The sequence below is a fragment of the Daphnia carinata genome, chromosome 10, assembly GCF_022539665.2.
Source record: "Daphnia carinata strain CSIRO-1 chromosome 10, CSIRO_AGI_Dcar_HiC_V3, whole genome shotgun sequence".
Taxonomy (NCBI): domain Eukaryota; kingdom Metazoa; phylum Arthropoda; class Branchiopoda; order Diplostraca; family Daphniidae; genus Daphnia; species Daphnia carinata.
In genome coordinates this window covers 3,312,595-3,329,636 of record NC_081340.1, presented here as the reverse complement: position 1 = coordinate 3,329,636, position 17,042 = coordinate 3,312,595, and the positions used below count along the sequence as shown (strand labels likewise).

General features: G+C 42.7%; 1 protein-coding gene across 2 annotated transcripts in view; it reads right to left on the bottom strand.

Annotated features, from left to right (window-relative positions):
• The window catches only part of LOC130701846 (uncharacterized), a 42,309-nt gene that overhangs the window by 3,209 nt on the left and 22,058 nt on the right, over positions 1-17,042 (bottom strand). For both annotated transcript variants that reach the window (XM_057523658.2, XM_059497316.1), the window contains exons 8-11: positions 13,767-13,892; positions 2,023-2,310; positions 584-793; positions 34-171 (exon numbers count right to left, since the gene is read on the bottom strand). In XM_057523658.2, coding sequence (XP_057379641.1) covers positions 34-171; positions 584-793; positions 2,023-2,310; positions 13,767-13,892 — 762 coding nt within the window. The remainder of the gene's footprint in view (positions 1-33; positions 172-583; positions 794-2,022; positions 2,311-13,766; positions 13,893-17,042) is intronic.

Genomic DNA, 17,042 nt, shown 5'->3' with positions numbered 1-17,042 from the left:
CATTGATTTCCAGCTACAAAAACAATCTTTCACCTCATCCTTGTCTTGTCGCTGTTTCGCTTGATGTTGCTCCTCCTGGCGTTTTGTTTCATCCTCTTTGACGTAGTCCGTCAAGATTCTTCGCCGAAATTCCAACAGCTCCATAGTTTCTTGGCATCTGTTCTGAGCCAACTGGGCGAAACAATACCAAATAAAGGATAATGAAGACGTGCATACTTCAACGAAAGCCCTTCAACACGCAATAATAGCTGCAGAAAGTTAAATGATGTTGAAAAGACGTCAACGTCACATTATTCCTATTTATAAGAATTCTCGAATTTTGTTTATCTTGCATTTTTCCAATTTAACGTTTGGAAATTATTCATTTTTCTACTACATCTCGCCGAACGATCGAGACTCGTTTTCTTTATACACACAAATGTAAATTGATATATGCACGGCTGCCACGATAGACGCGATAGCGATGACAAATGAGATTTCACGAAAGTAACAGCTCGAGGCAGTCAAGAAAACTTGAAATTGGTTAACCTGACGGCGAACAAAAAAAAAAAAAATGGAGACTGCATTTTATCGCTTGAATTACCTTGCACTGGTCGAGTAATTTTGGATTGTCAAGTTTACGGGCCAGGGTGTTGAGGTCTTCTAGCGCGGTCGTGTGCGAAATCTTATCCGCGGTCGACAGGAACGCATCCACCTGGTGGAGAAGATGACTGGCCACCGACGGCGGGCAAGGTTGCTGGTCCAACTTGAGTTTTGACGCCAGTTTCATAGCTTCTACGCCCCATTCGTAGGCCTTTGTGGATCGACAAACATAGAGAAAATAAAGAAAATAAAGGGTTATTACCCTTGCCAGCATCATCCCATTGTTCAACAAAGGAGAAAGTCGTCGTTCATTTGCATTCCTCCTCTTTTTTTTCCATTTTCATCTCTGAAAAAGGGCAGTTAATAAAAATGAACCCGGGACTCGCCAGCAAAAGATACGGGTAATAGCCTTCGAGGCCGTTTGTCTCTCTTGCTACATACTCAAGGTTGTTACCAGAATTTTCTCTTGCTGGCTTTTTTTTTTCTTTTCGGAAAGGGAAAGTTTCTCCCTGCCCTACGGCGCGGACAAACAACACGCACTCTCCATCTTAAGACGCTAAAGCTATATTACAAACCTTAAGCCATAAGAATTTTTTTTTTCTTATCATAATTCCTGTTTCCAATCTTTTATTTTTCTTTGAAAAACAAAAGGAAAAAGAATAACATGAAATCTTTAGAACAAAGCTTTTCTTTGATGTGACATTCTCCATTTTTTGGAAGTTCTCCCGATTTGTTGGATTGTGTTCACGCCAGAGTGATTCGGGAAAACCATATAAGGGATGCGATAGATAGCGATCTTTGATTGCTGAAAATTGCGCAGGATGTGCCGAGTGTTGACTGGCCCGTGACACGGTTAAGCTCGAAAAGACAGTGGGTGGAAAAAGAGGGATAAAGAACAAACGAGGGAAGGAAGCCACCATCTTTCGGTCCCGAGAATATTAAACACTAAAAAAGCGTCTTTAATAGAAGAGTATAAAGAAGTAACTGTTTCGCAAGAAGGAGAAAGAGGCGGAGGAGAACGTCTCATTCTATACAAACGCGAATTTATTCATGTAAACTAACAATTGCTGCAAACTTCCTCTTTTCTCTATCCCCGCCCTGAAATGATTCTCAATTCAAAGTGCCACTCACTTCCGTGCCATTCAGAAATGAAAAAGAAGACAACAAAATATGGACGATAGGCGACAAAAAACAACCGTTTTCTCGCGTTCCACTTATCGTAGCATTCAAGAAACGACTATAAATAAGTTTTTTCTTTCCACCCGAAAAACATTATGGGAATTTTCTACGTCGTGCTTTTAGTCACGAAAAAACCTCCACAAAATATCAAGATAGCTGGCGAGGTGTTTTATTGACCTCATCAAAAAAAAAAAAGGGGGAGATGTACTGTAAATAAATTATGCATAAATAATGATTTTTGTTTTTTGTTGTTCCACGTACCTTGTCGAGAAGTTCGTAGCAGCGGGAGGTATCTTCTAGCCGCTCGCGGGTGTCGTCCAGTCGGTGACCGAACTTGGAAAGCTGGGATTGCAGTGAAGAGGCAAGGTCGAGGATACTGGTGTTGCTGCTGGATATCGTACGCCCGGCACTGGAGCCGACAGGATCTTCGCCGACCGCCAACTGTTCGTCTCTCGGCTCAGCGGGAGCTAACGTAGAGCCCGGAGTGGCCGTCACGCCGGAATCTCGCTGCAGTTCTTCCAGTAGTTCTTTACCTTTGACAATTTGTTTCTAGGGTGCCAAAGAAAAATAAAAATAAAGAAGGATCAGATATGAATCAAAGTTATGTTAAAAGCATTTTTAAACAAATTTTTCAAATGGGGCAGATGGGAAAAAAAAAGGAAATCTAATAAGACACAACGTCCACAAGGGTTTTCTTTTTTGTGTTCACGTCATAACCAGAGGGCAGAAATGTTAGGACAAACAAAAGGGAAAACAGAAAGGGTTAACAGATTTCAATACAATGGGGTATTTTGTTCCTGCTTCTCTTTCTCTCTCTTCTGCTACGCAGTTCAATAACGCGGAAGGGATGCTGAGAAGAGAAAGTGACCCGGTCCCGCGTCGCGTTATTACACGAAAAACTTGCATTCGACCGGAGAGTCATGTAGAAACGAGCGAAAGAAAATTGAGTGCGGAAAAAGTGAAAAGGAACACTAACTAAACACTAGAATCTGCGTCTTTTTTTTTTTTTTTTTAAAGAAAACTTGTTAACGAACTTTGGCGACAAACTGAAATCTTACAACAGACAAGCAAAAAAAAGGGATAAAAAACAAACAAACAAAGGAATGAAAAAGGAGAAAAGAGATAATTGACTTCTAACAAAGAGACGCGATGTGATGATATTACAAACGAGAATTCGGAGCTATGCGCTTACGGGAAATTCATAGGCCGCTCACGAAAAAAAAAAATATATAGCCAAAATTATTATTGCCGTTGGTTTCGCTCCAATGACTAGGTCGTTTCCCTTCTGGAGCTGAGAAAAATCCGACGCTAAAAAACAAAAATCCCGTTGCGCGTGAATGATTTTGGCCGACTTGATATTCTAGCGGATTGTATTACTAATATGTTTTTGAAAAAAAAAAAAATTTAATGATGATAAAATATAAGTTAAAGAAAAATTCCCGACCACGTCCACGGACAACAGCCCCTTTACAAAAACAGTGATGAACTGCTTCATTATGCAAGATGCCAGAAGGGCCATATTCGACGTGGGCATTTAAAAAAAAATACCAAGAAGAAAAAAAAGAAGCTGCTGAGAGTGACGTTTAACGAACGCCAAAGAAAAAAAAAAAAAAAAAGCGCTGGCCGTCATCAGCGTTGCATAATAATAAATTGGAACGAAAAGGTTCAACTAACGGAGCTGGCCTATTCGCTTGGCTATTTTATTTCATTTGGCGGTAGCCGGTACGTGCGCTCACGCTGATACACTAGTAAGCTAGCCAGCTGACGCTTTTCTTTCACTATAACTCGTTCAATTGGCTCATAGAGACGGGCGTTCGGACCGCTACTACTTGAAGCACCGGCCAAGCAAAGGGCACCTCAAGTACCACCAGCGGCTACGTCGGTAAAGATAAGCACACGGGCGAGAACAGTTAGACGGAGAAAACGACCTTGGCAGTTGCTGAGAGCTCTCTTCCAACATGATGCATCGTCGTCGCAATCATCGCTACGGAAGATCGTCAACCACTTGAATCGGGAGCAAGGACGTCGTGCCCGATCGACCGGGCGCCTACCCGTCTTGTCATCGGCAAGGCCGATGGCGGTTTTAGTTAATGAATGCACGAAGGCATTGGTCCGTAAAGGCTACACGGGTATGGAGACGGCGGCCTGGTCTATTTTTTTTTTTTCCATTTTTATACTACATTGGTATAATCAAAACATGGGTCGATCAGCCCTGAAGGAGTTGCTGCAACTCCGGTCATAAGGGCGTCAAGTAGGGCGGATCGCCCTCAGTGGGGGTCACTTTACACTTAGATGGATTCCCAGCGCTTCTGTTGATGATCCAGATCGTGTCTACAATGAAGACCTCAATCAATTATAGGGGCACCAGCACAGTCTATTGCGTTAGTTAGCTTTCGCTGGCTAAGGAAATGATGAAAATATATCATTACAACTAGACCCAAGAGTCTTTCCTGTGTCATTCTTCTACTCCCCCATACTGCGCCAAAAGTGGCTCTGCATTATACATGTTGACAATTCACATCGTAGACATGCTCGTCACATCTCTCATAATGGCGCTAACAATCCAAATGGTCCCGGATGTACACGCGTCCTCTTTTTACTCGCACTAATCAAAAGAATATTCTATCCCCTCCCCCTCTCATTCTGTGTGTGTGTGTGTCGTTGATGCTCTTTTCGTACATGTGTAATCGATTAGATTTGGACACCGAAATGCCACGCTAGCCCGCGCACGCTACACGCCAACAGCTTCACTCGTATTATGGATGGGAGAAGGATGCGCTTGCCAACACGGTCAACTGTATCCACAATGTCCCATTATCATTTAGAAAGGCTTTTTTTTTCTATTACTAAATTCATAACAAAATCTTCCCAGAAAACAAAACAAAACAAAACACTGGTTACGAACATACTACTGTGTCACTGTGCGCAGGTGTTTGAGCGGTAGGCAAGTTTTTGTTGGCACACATTTGTGCTTGAGGTACGGCTGCGAGTTTACCGATTCCCCAGGAGGCAATAGAACGGTTGTTTTGAGATGTTTCCATATCTCAGCATCATCCAAAACTCCCATCCCTTTTTTTCTGCTCTTAGGGCTATCGTCAACATGTATACACAATGTTCCGTACGAAAGGTGGGAGCGGTGGCGCAGGTTACACGATGACGTTCGTTCTTTTTGCCCAATCGCACCGAGTACCGCTGCTCCAGCTAAATAGTTTATCCTACGTGATTTTTTGACGGATTATGGGTTTGAAAAAAAAAAAAAAAAACGCAACAACCAACTGCTTTACGTGTATAAAATGGTTATTTTTTGTTCTTTATACTTTTTTTTTTTGTAATGGATGGAACACTCTGGCATTTGCCTGGAAGGTTTAAAAAGAGACGGGTTCTAAGAGCCTTCGGTCGCGGATGCTTGCTTCTCGCCAAGTCCAAACAATTTTCGGTGATGAAATCAAAAACTAAAGAGAGATAACGAGTGCGGGATAATTCCAAACCCGTTCAAAACAGAAAAAAAAATCCATTTGGGATGACTGAACCATCGAGTCTTTGGAATGTTCCAAGACAATCACGAATTTATATAGAAAGGTAAGGCTGGAGCGGGAGTTTTAGTTGGTGGGGACTGGAGAGGAGTCGGCAGAGAAAGTGCCACGTCGTGCGTTCGATTCCATCAAAGCAAATGACGATCACGATAAAATCCAAGTTCATCGTCGCTAAGAAAGGGGACAAAAAAATACAAAACCAACAAAACCAACAAAAAAAAAACGACAACAACAAAAAAAAAAAAAGTGAAACGAAAGACAAGAACTCAACGCTCGTTTGAAAATGTTGCCACTTGGACGCCCTGGTCGGATATTTAATGGGGGGAAAACCAACAACTTTTCTTTTGCAGCCGCCCTCCGGGTACTGGAAAGTCCCGAGGCCAAGTGGCAACTTCCATGTCTCTATATTAATTATGAAATACGACAATAGGCAAACGAATAAAAAAACAAGAATCCAATCGACCATTAAGGATGGCGTGTTTGCAACTCCAAAAACAGTCAAGGAAATATAGAAGGTTTTTAAAAAGGCCCTTTTTTTTACTTATGCACGATTTGGAATGCCGTCGTTTTTGACGATCCGCTTCGCTCACTAAATTAGACGAAAGGGTATTTGAAAAACTGTCAAAACTTTGGTAAAGGCGGTCGTTCAACCGTCACCACTTATTAGTAAATCCAACTATTTACAGCGAAAAAAAAATAAGTCGTTTATCAAACGGAACGGGGGGAACGTTGGACTGTTCCGCAGTTAGCATTGAATATTCATGGCGAATTAGCAATGGGCGAGCATTTGACACGCGCCAAAGATCAAACCGATATTTATCTAATATATAAATCCATAATTCAACAGTTGGCCCAATGTTTGCAAGGGTAGAAAATTAAAAAAGGGCTACGTATGTGAGAGATTACCGCGGCTGGCAGCATATGGCCAGTTATTCCCACAAACCTCACGGCCACAAAACGAGGGGGGAAAGAAGCATCGAAAATAACTTAGCCAACAGATCAACTGTCAACTGGAATCAGCACACACACATTGTACATATTAAACGATGTTGGTTAGAGTTGGGAAACAGCCCGCTGTGTTCGCATTTCATCTGTTGCAGCCGCTCGGGTTTTTGGGGGACTTGGCAAGCTGATCCCGAGCGACACAGTCCATTGGCCGTCAAATAAACGGCAAAAATTAAATGTCGGGGAGGGACGTTCGCTTTGTGTAAAGGCGAGAAGAGGGTCGAAGTTGACGCAGTATTGGAAAAATAAGAGACGCTCTCCTCTCAGTTTTCCTCTTGTTCGAAATCGTCGAACAAGAGGGCGCACACACTAAACACAGTGATGGAGGGGAACAAGCAAAAAAGTTCTCTTATTCTTTCGTTTAAAGAGGGAAAAAACCATCTGCCGGGTTTAGTTACGCCCTCTTCGATAACCCCGACGACGACCCAAACACGTGACAGATATACATAAAAGGCCGCCAGCACAAAGAAGGGATGAAAAGGAAAAAAAAGCTGAGGGGGGAGGTTCATCCCGATCCTCCCCTCGTTTTTGTATGAATATAGGGACCCAGCCTCTTTTCGATGCACGAAGAACGTTCTCGTGTAAACATTCATCCGTATACAGCTGAATAGACTTTGGATGTAAAAAGAAGATCCGCATCCATCCCCCTTGTTGAGCTTAAAAGGATAAAAAAATTTTTTTGGAGCTGTCAAGAGGAGGACGATCTGTTATATCATGTTCTCCACTTTGTATAGCAGTGTGCGGATTTTCTTTCCGTATCCTAAGCAACCGCCACGATCGTTCAAATCACTCGTACGGATGATTTGTAATTGAGCCGTTGATAACTATAGAAACGAAAAAGTTCATGACTGTGATTGAGTTACGTCGCTTCGTTATCGTCATATGGAATAATTAACGAATTCCACGTTTCGCCGGCCGTCCTTCTCCGTAAAAAGCAACGGGAGTTCACGAGAATTCGATGGGGTTAACGGTTCATCGGATACGCGTCCGACGAAAGCAAAAAGGAAAGATTAAGTATTCTCAAGATGGCTACACATTTCGGCATAGCTTATCAGATTAGTTTAACGTGAGAACATCCTCTTTCGTTACAATTCGTCGAATTTGCAAAGAGTAGTATTTCTTTGGCCACAGATTCATATACACACACACAGAGGCAGACGTAGAGAAACATGAACGCGCAATTCCAAGACAACCGACTTCCCGGAAGACGACTACCGTGCGATCAAACAATCCAGTCGTAAACTTCAAGAAAGTTGAGACAGATTGACAGGCTAACCGGCGAATGCAAATTAGCTACAGCAAACATATCCATCTATCTCGAAAAATTGTTATTTGTCAGTTTCTCCTGATCGCCGATGCTTTGGCAACTGGAAAATCTTTTATTTTGGGTCCTATTCTTTACTTTGGCGTGTCTATTGTTTCTTCTCGGAAGACGTCGGTTGCCCCGTTGTTGATGAAGGCGCGACGAAATGTTGTGGGTGAGAGAAAGTTACGTGCTTCTCATAGAGATCGATGCCATTCCTACACTCTCGCCTATACGATCAGAGCTTTCTCGAGACGCGGAAACGCACGATAATCCCGCCGACCTCTGGCGCACCCTTTTGTTTCCTTATTCCCATATCGATATATGACGATGTTTAAAAAAAAACATGCGAGTTGGATAGGAAACACGCGCATCGGAAGCAACCAGGTGAAAGAGAGAGAGAAATTTTTTATAGAGCAGCAGGCGAAAAGTTTAGTGGGTGATTCACGAAATCTAAAAACCGCAACAACTTGCAAGCCGTATAGAAGAAGGCCGAATACTTATGTTTTCATGATACGAGCTCGTTAGATTCTTTGCTTTCACCCTGAAAAACGAGAATCCAATTTTCATGTTGTTTGGCTGCGTATAGGCCAAACGGGCGGTTGGCCACGGCCGCGCTGCTCCGAAAACAAAAAACAAGCGCTCGAACGCCAATAAACAATGCTAATGACAATGGCGATCGTGTAACGTAATTTCGTTCTCGTTATCGCGCCACTAGTCGTCGACCATAAGAGCCCAACAGATTACACCATCAAGTGCTTTTCCAAAGATTATTACGATGATGAGACTAGCCAAACAGTTTGAGGTGCCTGCGGAAGATGAGGGGCGGTCCCGAGATTTTTTCTTCATCTTCCAAAACTCATTATTCTCATTTTCACCCGTCTTTTGTTGTAGCATAAACACGGCAATAGCAGACATTTTTTTTTTCTTTTGTTTTCGTTTGTTCCAGTTATGAGGTCGGGCATCAACATTTCGGTTCGTGATGACTGGAAGGTGGACTCGCATCGTTGATCATCGAGTTCACTAGACTTTATCACGTGTAAGATGCTGGTCTGCCTCCGCTGCACACCGTGCACGCTGAATCTTTTGGCATCACCCAAGCCAGGTGGCTGTGCCAATGCCCTGCGAGTTTTCGAGAGGTCCAGAGCAAACAACACCAAAAAATCGAATTCTACGAAGAAGATGGGAACGAAGGAACTAATGTCCAGCGGTGAAATTGGCGCGCTTCTTTTTGAATGATGGATACGTCAAATAACTAAATAACGCCATCCCCGAAGCCAAAGAGATCTTCGGCTAGAACGAAATACGAAACGGGGCGACCCTGTGCTACGATCATACCTGGTGATGATAGGGCGGAGATTCGGTGACGGCGGCGAACCTATTGGCGCTGTACCACGCATCAGAATGCCTCTGATTTATCCAAATTCGATTGACGCCCGACGGGGCGGAGCTGTTTCGCAGTGTGATCGGCGGCAAGTAATGCTGATGCTGTGGATTTTTGCGGGTGACGCAAATCGGATGCTGGTGATGGAATTCGCTAGAAGGCACGCGCTTGATCCGCACCAAACGACAGCCCGTCTCACTCGGCCTGGCGACGCTCATTTCTCTTTGTTTCGTCTTCTGCTTTTCAAGTGTAACCCAAATGACGCATTCGCAACACGATAATTTGGTCTTTATCTTGACGGATTTAATTGTTTGCTCTTTGTTTTTTTTGGCTGGCTTTCAATAAAGGAAAAATCTCGTTCTTCTACCACCCGCGCACTGAGCAATAACGTCACTAGGTCGCCTGCTTCAACAAACGAAATCCGTTAGGCTCACTATTATTAGCGATTTTGATGAGATGCATCAGCAACACCAGATGCCACTGTCGAGATGAAGCGGAATCCTCCGGGCGATCAGGTATGTAAGGTAGTCGTCGAATGAATGATCAACGGCCATAACGGCAAGTTTTCACTACAACAAGCAATTTCGTTGTCCGTCTTTTAAAATTCACGCTTTTTAAAACAACAAACACGTTGAGAGAGAAAGAGAAAAACAAAACAAAATCGAGAGAGCGAGCGATTCGTGCGTACTGAACTGAGCAAGGACGGCACCGAACTGTCAGATAGCTCCACCGCAGGACCCGAACATACCCCACTAGTCTGCTAACCCTGAGTCGCTGGATAACACCCGGCGTCAAGCCAAAGATGCAACAGAAAGAAGGCGGCCTCAACACTACGGCCGGATTGATTTTTGTTTTTGTTTTCCTCGAATTTCTGTTTTACATTCAGTTTTTCTTTAAAGATAAAAGCATTTGTCATTTTCGTTTTCTTTCGTTTCTCATGCGACTAAATAAATCGAAACCATTTCTTTGTTTCGCTATTCGTTTTCGAAGTATTAGCTTAATGCATTTGCTAATCACACGGCATTTGAACTGATTTCCATGTGATAAGAGGCACTCGTTGAACTCGGCTAGCCAGCTGCCCAGAAAAAAAAAGGCTTCTGGGATGTTGAAGAGTAGAGGCTTTTAGTGCTGGTGAACGTCCTCGGCTCTCGGCTCGTTCACCTTGCCACGTCTTCACGCTATTTACACGCACACAGAAATGCACACGCTGGACAGAGACAGACGCCCATCCATGTAGTTTGTTTTCGTGTTTGCATTCGTATGTTTTATTTCTCATTTATTAATATTTTTTTTTTGTAAAGCGCTAACAGCGTGAGATTAGCATCGTCAGCATCCGCCTAATAAGCAACTTTTCATAAAGACGATCCGGCATTCCGGCAGGGTCGAAGAACAAAAGACCCTTTGCCCGTCATTTTGACTAGGCTCTATCAGCAGACATATTTCGGTTGAAATGAAGCAAAAAAATAAAGAACAAAAATTTCCCGCTTTGAAATCGACTAATGAAGTCCCGTGGTTGCGTTCATCACACACACACGTACCGCTTCAAGCTAACGATCCAATGACGTGACTGTTTTGTTTTCCGAGTCCTTAATAGCTCATTTCTGCCGTGAAACATACACATACAGACACTCGAGAAGAATACAGCAACAAAACTAAAGGTATCGGCTCTGATGGAGCGTGAATAATCAGTCCCGTCCCAGAAACCCGACGACGAAAGGCGGCCCGTGATTTGATCAGCTCACGTTTTGGGCTTTTGTTTTCCCATGACGATTGCGACGTTCGTCCACCCTCCCCCCGCTGCTACGCTGATTGATTTGAGCCTACGAATTTTTTTTGAAAGATGTCGAACGAGATTCTACACGGCGTTATTACACGGTGTCTTACAGAATAGGAAGAGAATCTACGACTAGAAATAGAAGGAAAAACAATTCCCAGGTTCTATACGGTCGACCGTGCACGACGATAGAAGCAATAACCTAAACACCTATAAGCTGTGACAAGGCCGGCCAGTAGGTACTGGGACTGTTGCGAGGATCTTGACCGCACGATAGAATCGAGCTCACTTAAATGGCGTGACGTTAGCTTGTATGCTTGTTTCTATCCACCATTCCACATACATAAAGTGCGTATGTGTGTGAAGGATACGCGTAACATAAAAACGAAAAAAAAAAGGGCCAACATTCGGACAAACGACAGATGGTACTTCTACTGCCTCTTCATCTACCTCTTCTTGGTTTTTCTCCTCCTACTTTATTTTTCCCCTATTCTATTTGCCTTTTATTTATTTTCTATTTTTACTATTTTTTTTCTTACTTCTTTGAAAATGTGTAATAAATCGCCTCGGCAGCTCCGTCACGGTCAGGTGAGTGAACTTGGTACTGGCCTTCTCTGTTTTTTTTTCTTCCGCTTCCACTGCTGGCCCTTTTTGTTACACGTTTGAACGGCCAATCCCGTCCGCGTTTCTGGTGCATCAAAGCCCGCGTTATTATTGAAAGAGTGAATTATAAAACTAAACACGTTGTTATTTGGGCAAACTAAATGATAAAACTGATTCGAGCAATGGTGGAACCAAGTGCGCGGCTTCGAAATGTCGAAGAAATTCCGACGTAATTTGACTTGTTTCTCTTTCTTTTTTCGCTACGTTTTACGACATAATAATGTGAGAATTCAAGTGGAAAGTAATCGAATTTTTGCAGCATTCGCACGTTTTTTTTCTCTTCTTCTTCAATGTTTGTGTTTTCTCTGCTGTTTTTCTTTTTGTCACATCTTCTTATAAGAGCAGAATTTTCTCCATTGTTATTCAGCTGATCGAAAACGCCTCTCGGGAAGAGAAAGAAACAACAGCAAAATGATCCGAAACGATTAACATGGAGACCTTTTGATTATGGCGCGGATTCACCACGGCGATACAAATTGTTTACGAGTTTAAAAAGGAAAAAAAAAGTGAAATTGGGTCAAAAAGTTCTACAAAACAGCGCTGTTTTCTTTTCCATCCACATCCTCAAATAAAAAAAGCGATCAAGCGATTCACCTTTGAAATATTTTGATACCAGCAAAAGAATTTTTCCGTTAAAAAATAAACACAAAATCTGACGCGCTATGGGAGAATTGTAAAAAAAAAACATGAAAGAAGATGTCCTCTTGTTTGCCGACGGGCTCTCGAATTATGAGCCATATTTCGCCCAGTTCACGGTATGCCAGGCATGCCAGCGAGAAGAGATGTTAATTGCACGCTTTCAGGAAAAGGAACTTGTGAGGATATACAGCGTGTACTATACATGTAAATGAATAGTAAACATCTTTCTTTTTTTCCCCCCGTTTTATCGCCTTGTACTACACTTCTTTCATTTTAACGTTAAGTACAATACCCGAAATCGGGTCAACCGGAGCCATTTTTTGCTGAATACATTTCCAAAACCAGATTGTGGAAGTAACGTGCTCTGTCACCTAACCATCCGACACGTAACATGCACGGTTACGGTATAGACAATCCCGAATTTCTTCTTTGGCTTTTTTTTCCTGGGGTAGCGACCAAACGTAAGACCGTGCGAAGCCGAGGGATTGCTTACACAACGATAACGAAATGAACAACATCGACATACGCACGTATTTGTTTAGATTCATCACATCAGTCGTCAACGTCTCTTGATCTCTTCACGTAAAACTTGATCAAACATTTCACGATTTTCTGCCAACAATCGATTCACTACGGTAATGGTGGTAAATTGTTAATGTTCAAATTACAAGCAAAAAATGTTGGCGGATGAAATGAAAGACGGAAGCACGTCACGTGTGCTCTCACCGAATACGAAATGACGGTGCGGAAATACGACGCTGAATACTTAGCTAACGGACTGCCGGATGCGCATTCGAAACGCATACGTCAAACAGTTTCCCTTGGCCAGTCTTTTTTTTTTTCTCAACAGGAAAAAAAACTAAAAATAAAGGAAGAATTTGATGTGACGAAAGAGGAACTTGCGTCTAAAAGCAGTGAAGTATTGCAACATTTCCATCTGGGATTTAAAATATTCTGTTACTTTCTATCAATAAAGGAAGTTGTTGTTCAACATGTACGACACGGGTAATACCGCTTCTGGTTTTTTCGCGTCCCGCCTACTTTCTCGACTGCCAAATTTACGTTTACACGAAGTACGGAGATTTTCGGGAAACAAAAAAAAAACGAAATCATAAGTTACAGACTGCTGTCATAAGCGGGCCGTTTCTTAGGTAATTGACGTGAAGGCTGTGAAAAGTGCGGCTTCATTTAGTCGAACCAGGTCACCAACCACCATGGCATGTTAGAAAGACTATCCTGCACGTTCAGTCAAACTCGAAGAAAAGCAAAATAAAAATCGAGCTCGAGATTGACCTTAAAGACCTCGTCGGTCTCCTTTTTTTTCACAAAACCTCAACTCGCACTGATATGACGTCTTTCTCGGTCTCTCTTTCCCTCCCTTTTTTTCACCTAACTGACAATGAAACCAGGCTGACACATTTCCCACCTGCCGATGATCGCTCGACTTCCCAATTCGAGCGTCAGGTAAGCATAGTGTTCAGTCTTACGCCGTATCACCTCTATGTTTTACACTGAATTCGAACTCTTCTCACGACTGAGCTGATTCTAGCAAATTTTTTTACGGCCATCCGTATAATTTATCACTACACGCCATTAGCTGTCTCGCATTAACGCCATCGATAATAGCGTTGCATAGCAGGGTCACGTTGGGGAAACAAAATGAAAGAGGGTTTGTAGGATGAAATGAAATATGATCGGACTTACCTGAGCCAGTACGAGGAAGCGTTGAAACTCTCGCTGTTGCGACTTGGCAGCGGCCAGCGAATCGGCCAGTGTGACGTGGTAGCGTGACAGCGTCTCCTCGCCTTTCCGACACAGCCACGAAAGGATCTGGAATATGAAACGTAAGTCTGTGTTTTAATATCTTGTGATTGGAATGTGGAACGGCGATCAAGTGGCAGACTACCTGAAACAAGATTCACACGTAATAGGGATAGGCGAGCGAGTGAGCAATCGACCCCTGCGCCGTTCCCATATTGCGTTGAAGCAGGTCGACAGGTGTCGCGTGCATTTAACGAACAAAGAAAAGTTTCAACAGGTGCAGCACAATCTTAAAATTGCTGTGCCCCTTTGCTGCATTTGTGTGTTTTGTGGATTCACATCACGTGGACGCTGTCTTTTACTGCGGCCTATCAATAGGGCGTTTTACACTCTTTTGAATTCGATAATAAAGAGAGTCAACAGGCAGGTTTGTCTATCTCATGTGAATCCTCAAAACCTTACGAAACGAAACATTTCGTGGGCCAGCATAAAACGTTCTTTTCTTCTTCAAATGGGTTTCAAATCGCCAAAAGACAGTCGTAACCAGTATTACCTGGTTAACAAACATGACAGGTTACAATCTTCGCATGTGCAGACATAAAAGACTTATGGATCCCAATGCCATCTGTTGTTTGCATTTAGAACTCATCGTAACGCCACCTACTGGTACTTTAAACAACTATGCATACACACTTTGTAAAGACTGCCATCTAGCGCCAAAAATCATTTCAGAAAAAATTACCGGGTAATATCCGCTTTTGAATTCCGGGATTCAAACGCGCAAAATAAGCCAAAACAATTTAAGACAGGATGTAATTATCGTTACCACTGACAGGTATAATTAATAATAACTGAAAAGTTTTCTCAAACGGTCTCTCTGCAATAATTGCCTAATTACTATCCTACCGGCAGGCGTATAATTAAATTATGCTCACGAAACTTCGCTTTATCATAAAAATAAATCAAATTTATGGCTTGGAGTTACATTAGCAATGGTTCCTGGAAGAAGCGCACATTGCGTACTTAACGTGGCAGTTAATATTTATTTCGGTATTGCTGAAGCGGTTGTCCGCAGAGTGAAAACGAGCGGCGTGAAAGCTGACCACCACCGCCACCGCCATTTCGGCACCCGGGAGACGGGCGGAAACTTCAGCCGTCTGCTTATTTTTCTGCCTTGCGAGCAGAGCCAACACAACCGACATGAACAATGCAATATTGAGCTCACGAGTTCCAAATGCAGAAGCGGTGAACAGAGCTTTTTTCGTTCTAGGTCGCAGGAAGAGACATCAGAAAGGGGAAATAATTTTACCCGCAAACTAAATAGCCTTCGCGTGAAAAATAAAAAATAAAAGGGAAATGGGGTAAAACGAGAGCCGGCAGAAAAAAAAATGTGGAACATGTGTAAGTACATTGTACGTGAACATATGTATGCATGTGTAGAGATAGGGTGCAAGCAAGCCAGTAGCTGGCGTGGAGCCCTAACAGCGGGAGCCGGGGGCTAAGGGAGCGGAACAACCGGGACAAAATAACGGTAACAACGCTTCTAACAAACTGATTCACCTATATATTTATATAGTTATGATAACTGGCAAAAAATTACTGCGTGCGAACATACAATCTTGGTGAACATCATCCTAGTTTTTCTGCATTCCATTCGCATTTTTATTCGCTAATCAACTAACCCCTACGAGCTTCAACAATCAAATATACTGTACTTCTTGCTCTTTTTTTAAATTTCATTATCACGTTAACGATAACGATACTCAGAGAACGAGAAAATAAAATTATACCGTTGATGCAGCATTTAGACAGGTTGTGCGTGTGTATCAAGATCACTATCAAGGCCAACTGTTATTCCCACCTATGGACGGCCTCCGGAAAAGAACAAGTCCGTTTGACCTCTGAACCCGAGCCATCAAACCCAAGTAATTAGTTTATACCGTTAGTTTTAATCACAAGGAGCAACAACAAAGCGCTATCAAGAACGTGATGCCAGCCCATGGAAAACTCTCGAGGTTAATGGGACAACCCTCCTATAGCTACCGTGGTAGTTCCCCAAAACATTACAGATTAACGCATTTCATTTGACACAGCTGGGCTTCCGGTCTGATCGACTCCAACGGTACATTTCCGTAGCACGGCAAGCCGGACGGGGAAAGATAAAAGAAATGGAAAAACAACATCAAAGAAGTAGGTACATGTGATGGTTCTCGACCAGCCCATGTTCATCGTGATCGTCGATTGTGAACACATTCCGTGACCGTGTTCCTTATCGATAAACACATGTTGAACTTTTGGCTGTGTGGACCACACGCGTCATGAATGGAGGAATACCACAGGTATACGGCGCAAACCAATAAGCATATGGGAATAGGCATATGGCTAAAGAGCATTTCGTTTGATCGATGAACGCGTCGTTCGCTCGATCGAGCGAGACAAACAAAATACCAATCGAACTGTAATGCATGATGTATGGGCTCTGTCCAACCTGTTCAAGAAAAAGCACAGAAAAAAAGGCAATTCGTTCGATTTCTCTGCATATTCGGCGATGTTAACAAACTCAGATCTATACCAGTTTCAGACGGCAAAAGACATGTAGAGCATGTGACTTGTGCTATATGCAAAAGACGATAGGCAAAAGAACAGCTTGCAAGCGTGCTTTATGTTTAATAGCCTGTTTTGATCCAGATCAGGCTCGGTTAATTATTCGCACGTTAACTAGAAGAAAATTGACGTGTAAATCAACAATAAAGAGGACTATAACGTCACTACATCGCCTAAAAAGCCGTTCACAATTCACGATTCCCAAATTTGTTTGGGGGAGAACAAAGAACAAAGAAAACGATGGAAACAAAAAGGAGAAACAAAAAATAAGAAAAATTCGGCGTAAAATTATGGAACGACACAAAAAAAAAGGAAGAAGGAACCATCACGCTCGGACGAGCGTGACGCGGTACGAGAAAGTATTACAACTCTCTGTTGTCCACTTCCCATTGAGAGTCGGACTCTGAACGAGTTCGTTAGAAATGTTATTAGGTAACCACCACCTATACGAATGGTGTACTCTTCCCCATTAAGCCAAATTAGCAGTCTTTTCAATGTAATAACAACTACCAATTCAAACAGAGACCAGCGGGAAATCGCCTTTTTTTTACGACAACCTAATCACATTGTATCTTATAGCCTATTCTTCGATTTTGACGTGATTGCTGATCATCT